The following is a 19,264-nucleotide window of genomic DNA, read 5'->3' on the forward strand; positions in this document are numbered from 1 at the left end:
TGTTACTGTGTCTGGCATATCGAATACTTCACGGGGAGCTTGCCAGGCTCTGGCGTGCGGGCGAGATCCTCTTGGTAGCTTGCCGGGCTCTCCGAGAGGGCCGGAGGAATCGAACTCGGGTCGGCCATGTTGGCTGCGTGCAAGGCAAATGCCCTACCGCTGTGCTATCGCTCCAGCCCGGCCAGAAAGATAAAACCATATTAAAATCATCAGAAGGTCAATTTTCTTTTGCTTTTAACGAGAATTGCACTTAATTTAAAACACTGACAAGTCTTATGCTGTTCAGAAGATGTGTCCTCTATTAATGCTCACTACAGTAACCAAGAGAGCTCAGTAGCGTGGAGCGAATGCTTTGCATGGAGGAGGCCTTGGATTCAATCCCTGGTACTGCATGATCCCCTGAGCATAGCCAGGACATGCACACACGTGCATGCGCGCGCACGCGCACACACACACACACATGAATACACATGAATGCACACACATACACATGCCAGCAATGAGCTAGTAGTAGTTCCTGAGTACCACCAACTGACCAAAAGCAAAAACAGAAGAAAATTATTATGGATTTTGTAGATTCTTTGACTCATACAATCCACCATGACTCAGTAAGAAGAATCTTGGGGCCAGAGTGACAGTATAGTGGGTAGGGTATTTGTTTTGCTGGTAGCTAACTGGCATCCCATATGTCCCTCAGACCCTCCAGGAATGATCGCTGAGCACAGTGCTGTTAGTAAGTCTTGAGCACCACTGGGTATGAACAAAAACAAAAAGAAAAAAAGGAGTCCTTGAAGAAAGTTAGGTTGCCTTAAACAACACAAATTCTTTATCACTGAAATATATCCTGGTTCCTTTTTGTTCGTTTTGTTAATAGGGGCCACACTCAGTGGTGCTCAGGGAAGTTTGGAACTATTCCTGGTGATGTTTAGGCCTGGTGGTGCTCAGGGGACGTTTAGGCCTGGTGGTGCTCAGGGGACCTCCAAGGCTATATTTGTGCTGTGGTGAGGATCATGTGGTTCTGGGGATTGAACTTGGGGCCATAAGCGTAGTAGGCATGTACTCGGCCTCTTGAACTACCTCTCCGTCCTTATTGCGATTTTTCTTTTTTTTTTTCTTTTTGTATCACATCCGGAGATACTCAGGGGTTCTCTCTTGGTTCTGCACTCAGGAATTACTCCTGGCAGTGCTCGGAGAACTATATGGGAAGCCAGGGGTCGAACCTGAGTTGGCCATGTACAAGATAAATGCCTACTATTGCTCTGGCCCCCTTATTATTATTATTATTATTATTTTTGCTTTTTGGGTCATATCCGGCGATGCATGGGGGTTACTCCTGGCTCTTCACTCAGGAATTACTCCTGGTGGTGCTCGGGGGACTATATGGGATGCTGGGAATCAAACCCAGGTCAGTCACGTGCAAGATAAACGCCCTACCCGCTGTGCTATCGCTCCAACCCCCATACTCCCTTATTTTTAAAAAATTATTAGAATTTGTCTTTGCTAGTATGTTAGTAAATCAAGTAGTTATTGAATATTTGCTACCTAACAGGTCTCAACAAATAAAGTCAAATAAATCCCATCAGTCTTGTTTTACCAGCTCAGGGTTTTACTGATTGTTTTTCCCCCTCCAGAATAAAATCTTAATTTCTAATTTTTTTCCCAACATTTTTCTTTCTCTTTTTACCTCAGGAGGTGGTTTTGGGGGGCTACATCCAGAAGTTGTCTTGGGCTACTGGGAGTAGCTGAGCTCTGCTCAGAACTCACTCTCAGTGGTGGTTAAGGGATCATGCAGTATAGGTACTCCAGACCATTGCGCTCCCTCTCTGGCCTCTTTAGATTTTCAAAAGTCAACTTTATCTGGATTCTTTTGCCCACTGAGAGAGTACCCTGATTTGGTCAAGCAGTGATTTTCTTTATTTTCTTAAATTTTTTTTTATTGAACCAGTAATAACATAGTTACAAAGTTGTTCATGATTGTGTTTCAGTTATATAACTCAGTTTCAGTTCCAGCACTCGTCCCACCACCAGTGTACATTTCCTACTGCCAATGGTCACAGTGTCTCTGTCTCTCTCTGTCTCTGTCTCTTTGTGTGTGTCTCTTCCCGCCTCTTTTTGGGTTTTATGGTTTGCAATACAGATAATGAAAGGTTATCAGGTATATCCCTTTTCCTACTTTCAACACTCAGTTCTTATCCAAAATGATCATTTCCAGCTATTATTGTTATGTTGGTCCCCTCTCTATCCTAACTGCCCTTTGCCCCCCCCCCACACACACACACATAATCTTTGGCAAGCCTCCAACTATTGACTAATTCTCTTGGTCCCTGTTTGCCCTGCCCTTGGATATTAGTCTCACACTATATATTATGAATCAGTCATTCTATACATGCCCCTCTCCTTCTGACTCATTTCACTCAGCATGATAATCTCCATATCCATCCATTTATAAGCAGATTTCATGACTTCATTCTTCCTAACGGCTGCATAGTATTCTGTTATGTAGATATACCATAGTTTCTTTATCCAGTTATCTACTCTAGGGCACTTGGCTTATTTCCAGATTCTGGCTATTGTGAGTAGTGCTGCAGTGAACATAGAAGTTCAGATGACGTTTCTGCTGTGAGTTTTTGGGCACCCAGGCTATATTCCCAGAAGTGGTATTGCTGAGTCAAATGGAGTTTAGTTTCTAATTTTTTTTTCTTTAATTTTTTTTTCTTTTTTGTTTATGTTCTTTTTTTTTTTATTAATTTATTTCTTTATTGAATCACTGTGGGAAAAGTTACAGAGCTTTCGGGTTTAGGTCTCAGTCATGTAAATATCAAACACATTTCCCTTTACCAATACTTATTTTTAACCGCGAACCCCAATAGAACCCCACCTCCCACCCCTCCCAATTCCTGTGAGGCAGATGAGTTCTAGTTAATACTCTATCTACTTTGACTAGATACATTTAGTTTCTAGTTTTATGAGGAATGTCCACATTGTTTTCTAAAAAGGCTGGACCAGTTGGCATTCCAACCAACAATGAATAAGAGTCCTTTCTCCCCATACCAGCACTAGTTGTTCTTGTTATTTGGATGTGTGCTAATCTCCAAGTAGTGGTTTTTAGCATAGAACTAGACTGCTAGTTACCCTAGGAAACATTTGGGCAGTTATTTTGGCTATTACTGGTATTTAGTGTCTGAGGACCAGGGATGCTCAACCATTCTATAATGTATAAAACTGTCATGTTAAAGAACTGTGATTCCCAGAATGCTAAAAGCATGTGTTAAGAAAATTTGTAAGAAGAATGTGGATATTAGAATTGGAACAATTTAGTTTCAAATCTTAGCTCACTCCCTCTGTAAAACAGGGATACTAGGATAGAATAGGCAACCTCAGTAGTATCTGAAGTTGATACACTTCTATCGCGGCATTTATTTTAGCAAACATGATTTCACTCACTTCAGAATTAGTGATGAGTTTGTGCAATACTACTTTTTATTAAGTAGATAAATGAGATTATGTTTGTAGATTACTGTAAGGGGTTTTTTGGTATGTTGTTTTGGCCACATCCAGTGTAGTTTAGGGCTAACTTCTGGCTCTTTGCTCAGAATCTTTCCTGGTGATTCTCAGGGGACCTTATGTGGTACTGTTGTGAATAGTGCTGCAATGCAAAGCAAGTGGCAGTCCAAACCAAGTTGAATGTGTGCATTCTCTCTGGCTCCTGTAAGGATTTTTAAAAAGTAGTGATTGCTGAGCTGGAGAGGTAGTTCAGTGAATTATGAGCAATCCAAGAGTGCATTCTTTGCATGCAGGAGGCGTGGTTTTGATTCCCAGCACTCCAATGTTCCCCCAAGCACTGAGCCAGAAGTAACCTGAGCATTGCTGAGATTAGTATAAAAAATAAGACCAAAGAAAAATAGTCCTTGCTATTAAATATTGTTTTACTGTCCCAGTACCCTTGGAATTATTTACATCTTATCTCTGTTTTAATTCTCTCCTTGCTATAGTTTTAATTTAAAAAAAGCTAGCTTAGGGTAGCTAAAATAGACTTTATAAAGGAAAAAGGGGTAGGTAGGGTGCTGCTATTCTCTATAAGGCTTAAGTAATTTTTTTGCATTGGGTAGAGGGTCTGGCTGTTTTCACAGGAATTTATGAAAAGCTGAAATGGGAGCTAGAAGGAAAGAGATTTACTGAGTACACTGTGAGCGTTATGGGCAAGACTGAAGAGAGTAGTCTGCCATGGGGTTGGGCACTAGAGGGGGAGTTGCTGCCATTTGTTTTTAAAGTAGGCTGTATTCCCTTCTGCTAGAGGGAGCAGTGTGTTCTTCAGCAACAGGATGGGTGATAGACAATTCTTTCTTTTCATTTTTTTCCTCCTTATAGTGCTGGAGATTCCAGGGCCTCTCATAAATGTGGGGCATATGCTCTGTTGCTAAACCACATCTCTGGCTCTCGAATTTAATAATTTTTTCTTTTTTTGGTTTTTGTTTTTGGGCCATACCAGTGATGCCTGAAGGTTGCTTCCAATCGTGCTGGGGGACCATGCAATGCCAGGTATTGAACACGGGCCTCCTGTGTGCTGGTCATAAACTCAACTGATTGAGCTACCCCTCCAGCCCAGTTTTTAAATGATTTAAAAAAAAAAGTATGAAGTGGTTGACACTAAAGGTGAGAAATGCAATCGTTTCAGGTTCCAGTGTGATTCAGAAGAGCAATTCCTTGGGGACTGAATGGCAGACCCCAGTTGTCTCCGAAGCCTTCCGGAGCCGCTTCAGCCGGTGTTCAAGTGTAGCTGACAGTGGAGATACAGCCATTGGCACGTCATGCTCAGATATTGCAGAAGGTAGGTTTGAAATAATAATGATTTGGTAGCCATGTCTTATTGTTTCATTTTGTATCTATGTATTCATAAATAGTTCTTTAAATCAAGAGAACCTGTTTGATTTTTTTTTTTGTCTGTTTTTTGTTTTGGGGCCACTCAGTGGTGCTTAGGGTTGGTTTGATCCAGGTTCTGAGTTCAGGGATCACTCCTGACAATTCTGGGGGCCACCATCTGGGGAGCTGGGATCAAACCCAGATGGCCCATGTGTAGGGCAAGTGCCATAACCGCTGTGCTAATTGTTCTGTCCCCTCTGCTTGATTATTACCCTCTTCTTCCTCAGAGTTGATCCTATTCTCTCTATTTTGACTGTTTTTTTTTTTTTTTTTTTTTTTTTTTTTTTTTTTGTAGCTGGAGTGATAGCACAACAGGTAGGGTGTTTACCTTGCACACAGCTGTCTCGGGTTCAATTCTTCCGTCCCTCTCAGAAAGCCCGGCCAGCTACTGAGAGTATTCCTCCCGCACGGCAAAGCCTGGCGAGCTACCCATGATGTATTTGATACGCCAAAAATAGTAGCAACAAGTCTCACAATGGAGACGTTACTGGTGCCCACTAGAGCAAATTGATAAACAAGGGGAGGACAGTGCTACAGTGCTTCTACCTGAAATAACTTTTTTTCCCTGGTTTTTGGACCCACTTGGCAGTGTTCAGGGGCTACTGCTAGCTCAGTGCTCAGAGGTTGTTCCTGGTGATACTTGAAGGGGACCATGTGCTGGGATTTGAACCCAGGTCTCCTGCATGCAAAGCATGTGCTCCAGACAATTGAATTCTCTCTCTGGCCCTTTGAAATAACTTGTTTTGGGGGGATGGGAGAATGATTAAATCACACCTGGTGGTACTTGGAGGCTCTTCTGACTATACAGGGAACTTTGCTGTACTAAAACCGAACCTGGGTCTCCTACATGCAAAGAATGCTCTTAGCCCTGAAATAAATAATAGTTTTTGGGACTACAGTCACCAGTGTTCACTATTCCTAGGACCAGGCTATTCCAGGCTTGTGCTCAGGGGTCACTCTTGGCAGAGCTTGGTGAAACCTGAAGCTGGGGATCTGTCCATTAATACATGGACCAAAGCACGTGTTCCAGCCCTTTGGGCCCATATCCCTGACCCCTTAGTCTTTTGCTGGGGATAAGCGCATGACCTCACACTCCCTGGGTGCTCTCTAAACTATTGAACTGTTTTCTGGGCCCTTTCTCACTGGGGATCCCTAATAACAGAATGTCAGGATTGCCTCAACTTCTGGGGTTTGAAGTCTGTCTTTCATATATGTAAGTTGTGATTGCTGGGAATCACAACCATCAGGACTTTCCATGCCACTTTCCTGCATGTGGCAACACTGGGGGCATTTTCTTTGTTTTTCAATTTATTTTTTATTGAGTCACCATAAGATACACAGTTACAAAGCTGGGGTTTTCACTGATAACCTAGTACTTTGCAAACAAGCACTTAGTGCCGTTAAACCATTAAAACTGTATTCTTGTTCCCTGTACTTAAGTTTTTTCAAAAACCCAACAATGGGTGACAGGGATGTGGCTCAGTGTAGAATGTAAGCCTTCATGCATGAGGCCTTGAGTTCAATCCCCAGCACTAAAAAATAAAAAGGAGGTAAATCCATGATGGAGAGTTTACCCCCTGTTGGGGTCGGAGAGATAGTACATCAGGTAGAGTGTTTGTCTTGCACAAAAGTGACCCGGATTCAATCCCCAGCATTCTATATATGGTCTCCTGTGTAATCACGAGGTGGCTAGGGAGCCCTGGCAGTTCTCTCTCACTGCTTGTGTTTAGTGATTTCTGGCCACTTGCCCACCTGGGACGGCCAATGCCATGAGCGGACGAAGGAGGAAACAAGGGCCAAGCTGGTTGTTAATAATTTGCTGTTTATTCTGTTCTCCCCCCGCGGGAGAACAGAATAAATGCACCTGTTCCAGCTTCTCTAAGCCCCACTTTCTAGTTTCACACTGCCCCTAATTCCCATCTCCTCCTGTCTCTCCCACTCATCTCTCTCTCATCTCTCCAGCATTAGAAATCCTCCTTGCATTGGAAGTAGCACAATCTACATATCAAAAGCCTTTCCTGATTGCCCATTAGGCTGGGGGGGTACCACCTAGGGGTGTTTCTCCTCTCCTTGGTTCAGTAACTTAATTAACATCTTAATTATCTTAATTCTACTTCTTAATATTAGTTATTTTTGTATGGACACAGTAAGAGATACATTGAGGCTTGAGGCTTGTAGGGTGGCTCTCGGGGGGACATCTCGCTGTAGATCTCAGACTACAGTGCTCAGGCCAGATTAATCTTTCCTAACCCTAGCAGAGTCCTAATCTAGATGTTACTTTTTGGATCATGACAGAAATTGTCCATGACCATGCTCTTATAGTTAAGCATTATGGTACTTTGGCCTGGCCCATTTCGATGCCATCGTAGTTTGCATCTGGGACCCTGCTTTTGGGGTGCTAGGAAGTAAGGGCAGTTGAGGTTTAAATTGAGAGAGCAAATGCCCAGAAGTGAGTATCATTCGGAGTCAGTTAACTCCCAAGTTAAAAAAGCATAGCATTAGCCATCTTTCTGTGTCTATACAAAAAGGACATTGCTCTGAATTAACTATAGAAAGGACTTAAGGAGACGAGAAAAGCAGTATTTACAAGAGTCTGATTAGGAGATTAAGGTAATTGGCCTGTTGGGGAAACAGTACAAAGAAAGAGGTTACAGATCAACACAGAGGAATGGGAGCACTGTGATGGGAGTGACCCAGTAAACCTGAGCACCTTGTGGCAAGGCAGAAAGGACAAACCAGCGTTATCCTACAGTTTTCCTAACACTGCCAGGAGTTAGTTCCTACAATTCCTGAGTGCAGAGGCAGGAGTAACACCCCTGAGCATCTTGGGTATGACATCCCCACCAAAAAAAAAAAAATTTTTTTTTCCCCTGTTAAATTCATTAACTAAATTTAACTCAGATCTTTTGTTTTTGCTTCGGGGCCACATAGGGCTGTGCTCAGGGCTTTTTCCTGGCTCTGTGCTCAGGGGTCACTCCTGATGGGGGACCAAGGATTGAGTCCTGTAAGGCAAGCATCTTATGCACTAGACTACCTCTCTGGCCCCCAGCCCTTTTTTATGTGTATCCTTTGTTTTAGGTTTTACTTTGTTTTTGTATTTTGGCTATACTTGGCAGGGGCAACTCCTGACTCAGTGATTGAGGAACCATATTGTACTGGGAATCAGACCCAAAGCTCCTGCATGTTTTTTTTTTTTTTTTTAAGGATCTAAGTCAGTGTTTCTCATAGTGGACAGTACTGTTGGGGTTTGGGGGAAAACACACACTGGAAATGATCCAGAGAGCAGTAATAGTTTTGGCTACAGTTGGGGAGGACTTTCTGTTTTTCACTTAAGGAAGGTTTCCAGGGAGCTGTTGAGCAATTTAAAAAAAAATTTTTTTTAATGTAAAAGGGGTGGTAGGGTGGTAGGGGCCAGAGTGGTAAGATAGTACAGCAGATAGGGTATTTGCCTTGCATGTGGCCAGCCTGGGTTTGATCCCCAGTATCCTATATCATCCTCCAAGCTCTACCAGGAGTGATTCCTGAGTGCAGAGCAGAAGTTACTCCTGAGCACCACCAAGTATGAGCCAAAATTTAAAAAATAGGCATGTGGGTAGTGGTAGGGCCAGAGAGATAGTACAGAGGTTAAGGCACTTGCCTTGCATGTAGCTGTGACCACAGGAATAATCAAATCCTGGCACTACATGTGGTCCTCCAGCACCAGCAGATATGGCCCTTGAGCAGAGGTAGGAGAAACCCAAGGAAAAAAGAAAGGAGGGGTGGTAGACCAAATAAGTTTGGGAATCTGATCTAAGGTATATTTTCTAACCTATTTGTTATATACCATGGTCTTCATCTTTTTTTTTAATGGGCATACCTGGCAGTGATCAGGGTCAAGGACCATATTGTGTCGGAACCCCAACCTGGTTCATAGGCACAGCCACATGCTAGGCAAAGGCCTTAACCCTTGTACTTTCTCTCCAGTTTCAGTGACCTTATCTTAATTCTTGCTCATTTTTGTTCATGGGTCCCACTAGGTTTATTTGAATCCCAGTTGATAACCCTTCTGACTGGCATAAAATGTATTTTTTTATTATATCTTTGTAGCAAATTCAAGACTTAAGACACGGAAGATAAGCACTTTATCCATTGATCTATCATCTTCTTAAATATTTTTGTGTTTTTGTTTTTAGGCCATACTCAGCAGTATTTTCACTCCTGCTTTGAGCTCAAGGATCACTCCTGGTGCAGCTCAGGAGACAGGATGGGGTACCAGGGATTGAACACTGCGTGGGGGCAAGGCAAATGCCTTACCTAATTAATGTACTGACTCTGGCCCCATGTTAGCAGGGAGAAGAATCTGATGAAAGGGGATAGAGGTGGATGCTAGAGAGATCAGAAAACTTTGAACTCTTTAGTGAAAGCTACCATGCTTATAAAACTAGCAAGGGATATAGTGTTATATCCCTGATCAGAATTTAGTATTAATCAAGTTTTCCCCTTACCAAGAAGGAAGGTTTGAGTTAGGTTTTCAGTTAGGCGGGAGAATGGCAGATGTGTGGGGCGAAAGGTATAGTTGAAGAGAGAAGAGAAATTTGAAGATAAACCTTAAAGTTCAAAAACCTGATGATTTGAAAATGTCCCTAAATAAAAATTATATATTCTATACCCTGTCATTGTCACTGTCCTCCTGTTGTTCATCGATTTGCTTGAGCGGGCCCAGTAACGTCTCCATTGTGACACTTGTTGTTACTGTGTTAGGCATAGCGAATACGTCACGGGTAGCTTGCCAGGCTTTGCCATGCGGACGAGATACTCTCGGTAGCTTGCCAGGCTCTCTGAGAGGGGCGGAGAAATCGAACCCGGCTCGGCCAGGCTGGCCATGTGCAAGGCAAATGCCCTACCGCTGTGCTATCGCTCCAGTCCACAATCTATACGCTAAATTTTTAAGTCTTTGAAAATTATAGAAGATGGTGGCTCTTTTGAAAATAAATGTTGCTGTTTTTGTTTTCTTCTCCATCACTACATGCATAATTTAACTTAACTCATTACCAGCCCTTATTAACTCTATCATTTCCATTGTTGTGTCTGTCGCTCCTGGTTGTCTTAATTTTGTTTCAAAAAGTTTGAGTTAGAGATTTCAGCTCAACAGATTGAGCATATGCTATGTATACAGGAGCCTCAGATTTGATCCCTAATACTACATGGTCCCCTAAGTATAGAGCCAGGAGCAGTGTCCCTACTTATCACCCCCAGCACCACTGCATGGCCCCAAATCCAAAACATTCCAGAACATTCACAAGCTAAACTTAATATTGTAATTTTAGCATAGTGTCAGAATCATGCAGTTTCCTTAATAGAAATAAGTGATATTTTCTGGGCTGGAGTGATAGCCCAGTAGGTAGGGCATTTGCTTTGCACACAGCAGACCTGGCCGACCCGGGTTCGATTGCTCCACCCCTCTCGGAGAGCCAGGCAAGCTACCGAGAGTATCAGCAAAGCCTGGCAAGCTACCTGTGACGCGTTCGATATGCCAAACACAGTTACAACAAGTCTCGCAATGGAGACGTTACTGGGCCCGCTCGAGCAAATCGATGAACAACGGGAGGACAGTGCTACAGTGCTTAAAAAGAAAAGGAGGGGTGGTAGACCAAATAAGAAAAAGCATAATCACCATAGATGTATTGCTAAGAAAAAGCATAATAGCCATAGATGTATTGCCTTTAAACAATTTTTAATTAAAAAAATTTTGACTTGCTCTTCAAGCCTGTGTTCTCTCTTGAACACATATCTTGCTTGCTTGTCTCCATCTTTGCTTACCTGCTCCCACTCTCAAGAAGCATGTGTTCTATCTTGAACATGTACTTTTCTCTTTCTCTCCCCTCATATTCTAATTAAGTTTCAATAAAAATTTTATTGCTTCACACAAAAAATTTATTACACCATGGCTTATAGAGTTGTTCATATAATAGAGTTGTTTCAGACATAGTGTTCAACCATAATCCTGCTACCACACCAATGCGAACTTCCTTCTACCAGCGTTCCATCCCAAATCCTGCCCACTTAGCAGGACAAACAAATTTACTTAACATTGCTTGTTAGAACACAATGGCAAATGGGACAAAAACAGATCAATAAAAGTGAATTTATAATTATTATATCTCACAATGGTCATTAAGGATTTCTTGTGCTGGTTGGTGCTGGTTGAGCCCTCTATTACTGTTTCACTCACTGAGCTTCTATGCAATGCAACTTTCTCATTCAATTTACTGTTGCTCCTACTGGGCTGCAAGTACTGTGAAATTTAGGGAAGAGCTTTATGAGGTGGAGCAGGGCCATTTTTATGGCAGAGGAAATCAGGTGTGGCAGCTGCTTGACCTATTCAAAAGAGGCTTTTTAGATATATTGCTTTCACTAGAAAATTAGAAAAAAGCATTCTCCTGAATCAGTGTTTTTTGTTTTTGTTGTTTGTGGAGAGGACCAACCCTGGCATTGTCCCAGACTTCCTCGTGTCTCTCTGCTGAGGGATTATTCCTGGGGGTGCTGCTTTGCTGGGTATCACACTGAGGCTGGCCTCATGCAAGACAAGTGCCTTAACCCATGTATTACTCTAGAGTATCTAGTACTCTATTTATTTATTTGTTTATTTATTTACTTATTGATGTCGGTTTTAGTAATACTTAGGTTGTTACAGACTCAAACTGAATTTGCTGAGTTGTAAGAGTGCAGCCATAAATGAAGAAGGAGGTGTCAGCATAGTTGCTATGAAGTATATACTCCAACCCTTTGAAATATCTCACCTGGCTCCCACCAGTGTTTTTAATTAATTAATTAATTTTGGTTTTGGGCTACACCCAGCAAGCACCTTACCCAATGTATCCTCTCTCTAGTCCCTCCCACCAATATTTTTAAAGAGCTACTTATAAACCCATATTAGATTATGGTAGTTGAACTGTGCTCATATAATTCTGGGAAAGGTTATAGTACGTGCCTCCATTAGCTGATAGACTTTATGTTGTAAAAAAAAAAAGATGGTTCGTGTGTTTAGTTCAGTAAACATTTTGGACACTGATATATAGAAAGACATACACATTCCTTTCCCCTTAACTCTGCCTACTGAAGATACAGGTATGTTTCCTCACAGTGCTTTTTTGTTGCTTGTAGCCAACTATCCTTGCTCTCTGACCTTGTAATTCTCTTTTGTGCAGCACTTGAAAGTTGGAAATACATAGAAATGGAAACTTCTATAGTAGGGCTAATGAGAGAGTTGTCTTTCAAGATTAGGCAGGAACTTAGGTTCAATTTGAAGGAAAAGTGAAAAATCCTAGTTGGACTGTGCAGTCAAACCATAAATGCTAACACTGCAATAAACATGTTAACTACAATAACAGTAAAGAAAAAAATTAATTCTGAATCAAGGGGTGAGATTTAAAATATAAAATATAGAGGATTTCACTGTATGCCACTTGAGAGTGTTCCCTTTGCTAGAATGAAATCTGAGAGTTACTAAGAATAACTTCACATATCCAGGCAGTCTAGTCTGGCCTGTGGGAGAGAGAACAAAATCCTGATTCAGATGTACTGCCTGCCCTGGATACACTGAGCAGCACTATTCAGTTTGCCTTATTCTTCAGATAGTTTAGATTCATTACTCACCTTCACTGGAAAATTTTGGAAGTCACAGAGGATTTTGGCACCCTTGGAAACAACATATTTATTAGATTGGATTGTGGCTTAGTGTCACCGAGCTTCCAGAAAAGTGGAACCTAATCCATTTCTCTTAAGTAAGTGACTTTTTTTCTTTAGTTTTCAGCCTTACTGGTTTTCTGGGTTTTTGATTTTACTCAAATACAGAGGAAAGTATATAAGTTAAAAGTGGAGCAGTATTGTGTTTAGTTGGTTTACCTTGTGAAATGACATTTGAGATCCTAAGACACACATCTCTCAATTAGGCTGCTATGTCTTTCTGCCTGATAATTGTGATGATGGTGCCCTTTCTGCCTAATCTGAGGACAAGCAGGGAATGGTTGGCATTGCAGCCAAACTCAAGAGCTTCAATTTTGGTTTATGGAAGATTATTCTCTCCACAGATTTTTGCAGTTCAAATAGCAGTCCTTCTTTCCAGCCCATCAAAAGTCACGTAACCATTCCAACAGCCCATGTGATGCCTTCTACTTTGGGGACCTCTCCTGCCAAGCCAAATTCTACACCTGCTGGACCTTCTTCCAATCTGCCTTTGTCAGGGTTAACTGAAAATGTGGGAATGATAAGAAATGGGGATCTTGGTGCACTTAAACGTTCTCCAGGCCTGTCTAGAGACATCATGTATCTTTGTGGTACTGCCGGAGAAAATGGAATTGAACAATCCTGGTTTCCAGCAGTGGGCCATGAAAGAGAAGAAGTGAGGAAATTTGATATTCCCAATATGGAATCTACCCTCAATCAGTCGCCAATGACGGAGACATTTTATTCTGATCCCCACTACCGAGTCCACTTTCACAATCCAAGAACCGACACAAACAAGGATTTGTACAAAGTGTTGCCTGAGACCAAGAAAGCACCAGGCAGTGGGGCAGTATGTGAACGGAATGGACAACACCCTAATGGCAGTGGAGTGCTCCCTTTGGGCCTCCAACCTGCTCCTGGGCTTCCAAAGCCTCTTCCTTCTCAGGTGTGGCAGCCGAATCTTGATTCTTGGCATCCCCGGGAGCGATCTTATGAGCTTAGCACTTGTCGTCAGCAGTTGGAGTTGATCCGTTTACAAATGGAACAAATGCAGGTAGAAGACCCTTTTTTCCTTGGATTTTCAGTTTCTCTGCAGGTGTTGGAATCATGTATATGTTAAATCCTATAATTTGACTCAAAAGAAAAACATCTGTAAGAAAGAAACATTTGTAGATAGGAGATGAAGATTTGTGAATTTAGTTAAATCTATTGGTAGTCTAAATAGAAGATAGGTCCTCCAAAGTATAGAAGGTTACAAGGAAAAAGCTAAAAGAACATAGGACACTAACACTGTATTTAAGTGCGTATGGCTCTAGGTTAGTTGTTGAATCTTTATTAATCCTTAAAGCCCCCCTGAGGAGGAAAATGTAAAATTTTGCTAGCTTCTTTGACTAAGCAGTTTATTCAGGTTGACAGAGCTGGTATGTGGCAGGATTAGGATTTTAAAAACTTTCTTTGGGGGGTTGAAAGATAGTACAGCAAGTAGGGCACTTGCACGTGCTAAAACAGGTTTGATTCCTGGCATCACATATGATCCCCAGAGTTTGCCAGGAGTGATCCTGTGTACAGACCAGGAATAAGCCCTGAGCACAGCCGGGTCTGGTCCCCAAAGCAAAAATCAAAAAAATCCTTCTTTGAACGACTTTTGTTTTAAAAAGTTCTTACATTCCTTAAGAGTAGAAAGGAAGGAAGCTGAGCATAGTTGTTTTTGTTGGTAAGGACACCTTAATTTCTGGTTTGCCTCTGTTGCCATATAATAAAAGTTAATTGGCCTTTTCTTAGAAACTGGAGCCTTTCTGAGCAGGGAGTGTCCAGTTGGCAGAAGTCTCTATGGCAGGTTTTTTCCAGTCATGCATCAGAGCTAAAATTATTTCATGAACACTGGGCCGTCTCAGTTTGAGCCAAAGGTGGGTCTTGACTGCAAACTCAACTGGGTACTATTCAGGTGTTTTTAGGTACATTTGGGCCAAGGTTAAGCCACTGTGAGCCTGCTTATGTTCACTTTCGGATGGGTAGATAGGGTAAGAACAGGGCTTACTCCTGTATCTTTGCTCAGGGATCTCTACTTGTACTGGGGATCAAACTAGGGTCAATCACGTGCAAGGCAAGCACCTTAACCCCTGTGCTGCCCTCTGGCTTATCTTTTTCAGCTTCAGAATGGAGCCATCTGCCACCATCCCACTGGTTTTGCTCCTTCATTGCCAACCTTAGAACCAGCACAGTGGATCAGCATCTTAAATAGTAATGAACACCTTCTGAAGGAAAAGGAGCTTCTCATTGACAAGTAAGAGGGCAAAGGTTGCCATCGAGTTAGCCTCTGTTCTATTAGCCATGACTGAGAATAGGTAGTAAATTTTTCCTCCCTTTGTTTAGGCCCTAATCTTGCTTAATTGTCAAGCTGGAGTGTTAAGCAGTTCAGTTCTATATCTAATATGATAGGCCAGTTATCTCTGCAGGGATTCATTGTGGGGTTGGGGAGGGGAGGTTAGGGTTAACATAAAGGGCACGGTTGTTTGTTTGTTTTTTTGCATCAGATCTTCTTATTTTCTGTTTATTTATATTTTAGGGTCACACTCAGCAGTGGTCAGGAGATATTCCTGGTTCAGTGCTTGAGGGTTACTCCTGGCTGTGCTTTGTGGGGGACCATGTAGTGCTATGGATTGAACCCAGCCCTCTTGAGGAGTATAGTTTATCAGCCCATTGAGCTAGTTCTCTGACCCTGCATATTTTCTTTCCTTTTTTTATTTCCCCTGAATCAGCTTTCTCATTTCTCTTCCTCCCAGAAAAAAGCTCATAGTCTTGGCTAATATATAAGGGTTGTACCTACCTAAGGAAAATAAGATTTTGTATTGCAAAGGGTTAATGTCAGAATCCAGGACCTTACTCTACTAACTTTTTTAGGCAGAGGAAACACATTGCTCAGCTGGAACAGAAAGTGAGAGAAAGTGAACTACAAGTCCACAGTGCCCTTTTGGGTCGCCCTGCCCCCTTTGGGGATATCTGCTTGCTGAGGCTGCAGGTAAGCATTGGTAGCCACAATGGCATTCTGCTTGTCAGAATTCAGTATCTTCATTGTGCTTGACAATGTTAGGAATCATGGAAGTAGAAAAGGGACCAACGGTTTAAGTTATACCTGCTGTCAAAGAGTAAGCACCCTAATAATAAAGCATATTTTGTTCTGACCTTGCAGGGGCAGAAAAGATTAAGAGTAGAAACAGGTGGTAGTCTAGACGCCTTGGTGTCAGGCAAGTATGGAAGAAAAAGCCAGGCAGAGAAAGTACATAATCAGGTCTAAGAACTGGGTGATGATCTGAGTCAGAATCTACCAGCCAAGGCATAGGTAACAGGTAACAGATGTGTTCACATTTTTTAAAAAAGAAAATGTTTATTCTTTTAAGTGATACTCAGCAGGTTATTCCTGGTTTAGGACTCAAGGTTGCTTCCTGTGGTGCTCAGGGGACCTTGCGGTGCCAGGTTCCTCTGCGATACAAAGCTTGTGGTCCAGCCCATTGATCTATCTTTCTGAGTCCTAAAGTAAAACTTGTTTATTATCAGTAAATATTTGATTTGATATTTTTTGTTAGTTTTGGGGCCACAGCTGACTGTGCTCAGGGCTGCTCCCAGTGCGCTCAGGAGATGGTGTAGTGTCAGGGATTAAATCTGATCCTCCTGCAAGCAGAGTTTGCACTCCAGATTATTGAGATCTCAGGCTGCTGTATACCTATTTTTATACCTAAATATTCAGGGTTGCATAAAAACTAAGCAAAGCATGATTGCATGTAGAAAAGTATATAAGCAGCCATTTTTAAAGCACCGATTCTGAAATGTGAGTTAAATCGAAATGTGAGTGCAACAGAATACTGGAGGACTTGGTAAAACTTGGTATTGTTGGTACCAGCCCTAGAAGTTCTGATTCAATGGGAGTTAGGATCAGAAATTTGTATTTCTAAAGAACTACCTGGTGCACTGGAGAGGTAGTATAAAAGGATAGATACTTGGAATGTAGCCAGCCTGGATTTGAGTCTCCAGCACTGCATACTGTTTCCCAACCATCACTGGGCGGTTTAGTCCTGAGTATTAGTTCTGAGACAGGACTAGCCATTGAGTACCACTCAGTGTGGCCCAAAAACAAAAACAAAAAAAAAATCTAAGGTGATGTCAATGTTACTAGTCCAAGAACACACTTTAATATCACTATGTGAAGAATTATTTAGCGAAAGATCACAAAGTGTGCTAGGGATAGGTTAAGTACATATAACTGATGGTAAAGAACAGTTATATATGGAGAATCTTTCTGGCAGGAATTACAGCGAGAGAACACTTTCTTACGTGCACAATTTGCACAAAAGACAGAAGCCTTGAGCAAAGAAAAGATTGAACTCGAAAAGAAACTCTCTGCTTTGGAAGTTGAAGTCCAGCTCATCAGAGAATCACTCAAAGTGGCACTGCAGAAGCATTCAGAAGAGGGGAAGAAACAGGAAGAAAGGGTGAGCTAAGGAACTGATTGCTCTAATTCACAAGGGAATTTGGCATGAGTCCTTTCCTACCAAAACCTAAGCAGTTTGTGTTTTCATTACTGGAACCAGGAAGAACTAATGAGGGGACACCTGTTGGTTTTAGAATTTCTCCTTTCTGTTTCATTTTCACAAACCTACCACAGAGAAGGGAAGTTGTATACCTCACTCCCCAGGTCATGATGGGCTTTCAGGTTACCCAGGTGTAAAATCAGTCTACATCGGACAGATGTTTAATACTTAGGATAAATATATATAATTTAGTCTGGTGTCTCCTCACTCTGCCTAAAAAGTAGAGAAGAATTCCATGTGTACAGCTAGTTTTGGAGTTTTTTTTTCTACTTTTGCCAGTGCTTTTATATAACCAAGGTGTGGTTGGTTATCATGGAACAAGCTGGTTTAAAATCTTTCTGTTCTGACTATAGTTTACTCTGAAGCATTTTTTTTTATAATTTTATTTATTGAATCACCATGAGAGCAGTTACGAAGCTTTTGGGTTTAATTCTGGGTCATACAATGAAACACCGTACCTTCACCAGTGCCCATTCTCCACCACCAAAAACCCTAGTATGCCCCCATCTCACACCCTCCCGCTACCTGTGGGGCAGATGATTTCCACATTACTCTCTCTCTGCTTTGATTACATTCAATATTTTGACACCGGACCCACCATTATTATTTGGGATTTTACCCCAACATTCAGATCTGCTGAAAAGGCAGAAAACAAATAGAAAACAAAAACCATTTGTTTTCTATTCCTGATTATGAATAACATATGATGTCGTGTGGCCGCAGTAGTGGCCATGCGATTTTGAAATTCCGAGATTTTAACAGTTAAATCTGGAGGGATTTCTGCCAAAACCTGCTGGGTTCTGAGATTTGTTCCTTAGTCTCTGGGATCATGGCCCTTAAGCAGCTTGATCTGGAGCCAGAAAGGCCGTTAGTGGGCGGCGACTCGGGGTCTTGTTGGATGGGGAGGAAAGGGCTGGCTCCACCCCTATCCCATGAGGCCCCATGTGTCTCATAACTACAGGCCCAAACCTGACTGTCCAATGGCCTCTGGTGGATGGCGGCCACCAAGCTGCCAAGGGGAAGCAGGTGGAGGGACAGCACCCTTTCTAACCCCCTCGGGTGGCCTGGTGACAGTAACCGGCTGCGTGGTCCGGATGCATTTCTGCCAAAAGCTGCTGGGTTTCAAGATTTGTTTCTGAGTCTCTGAGATCATGGCCATTAAGCAGCTTGATCAGGAGCCAGAGAGGCCGTTTGTGGGAGACGACTCGGGGTCTTGTTGGGACAGGGAGGAAAGGGCCGGCTCCACCCCCATCCTGTGAGACCCTATGTGTCTCATCACTGTGGGCCCAAACCTGACTGTCCAGTGGCCTCTGAAGGATGGTGGCCACCGGGCCGCCAGGGGGAAGAGGCCAAGGCACGAAACCTATTCCCACCTGGGTGGCCCAGCGCCTGTAACTTACTGCAGGGACTGGACACATTTCTGCCAAAAGCCGTTGGGTTTCGAGATTTGTTTCTGAGTCTCTGGGATCATGGCCGTTAAGGAGTTCAATCAGGAACCAGAGAGGCCATGCCGCCAATTATATAGCTGAGTTGGAGGTGGTTTGTGGGTGTGTCTCCCACATACCTAACTTTTGGCTGTTTACTTTCTTGGTAAACTTTGCCCCAAGTATTTGGGGTCTAGCCAAAGGCACAGCAGCAATTTTGGGGTATCTGGAAGTCTGAAGGCGCCATCAGGCTGCTGATACACTCGCCTCACATGTGTAGATTGACCTGCTGGTGGCACCATACCCCCATGAAGCATATGTTCTTAAGGAATCAGTTTAGTAATGTTTAGTTCTGGATCACTTGCATCAGAATGAACTAGGATATTGATTTTATTAAAACTTAAGCTTCATAAACTTTAATGTGCTTAAGAATCACTTGGAGGTGGAGTTCACGCCCAATTCAATCAGCCTAATCAGTGGCTGAATAAATAGCAGTACTCCTACATAGTAAAGTAAGTAAAGTAAAGGCCCTCCCGTTGATCATCGATTTGCTCGAGCGGGCCCAGTAACGTCTCCATTGGAGACTTTGTTGTTACTGTGTCTGGAATATCGAATACTCTCGGTAGCTTG

At 42.5% G+C, this 19,264-nt stretch overlaps 1 protein-coding gene and 1 pseudogene across 2 annotated transcripts in view; one reads left to right on the plus strand and one right to left on the minus strand.

Annotated features, from left to right (window-relative positions):
* The window catches only part of CEP85 (centrosomal protein 85), a 51,362-nt gene that overhangs the window by 16,034 nt on the left and 16,064 nt on the right, over nt 1-19,264 (plus strand). For both annotated transcript variants that reach the window (XM_056122896.1, XM_056122898.1), the window contains 5 exons: nt 4,676-4,828; nt 12,990-13,678; nt 14,775-14,908; nt 15,526-15,643; nt 16,926-17,111. In XM_056122896.1, the coding sequence (XP_055978871.1) occupies nt 4,676-4,828; nt 12,990-13,678; nt 14,775-14,908; nt 15,526-15,643; nt 16,926-17,111 (1,280 nt within the window). The remainder of the gene's footprint in view (nt 1-4,675; nt 4,829-12,989; nt 13,679-14,774; nt 14,909-15,525; nt 15,644-16,925; nt 17,112-19,264) is intronic.
* Nucleotides 3,351-3,469, minus strand: LOC130032212 (uncharacterized; annotated as a pseudogene).

Source organism: Sorex fumeus, unplaced genomic scaffold (genome assembly GCF_029834395.1).
Source record: "Sorex fumeus unplaced genomic scaffold, SorFum_2.1 ptg000047l, whole genome shotgun sequence".
NCBI lineage: Eukaryota > Metazoa > Chordata > Mammalia > Eulipotyphla > Soricidae > Sorex > Sorex fumeus.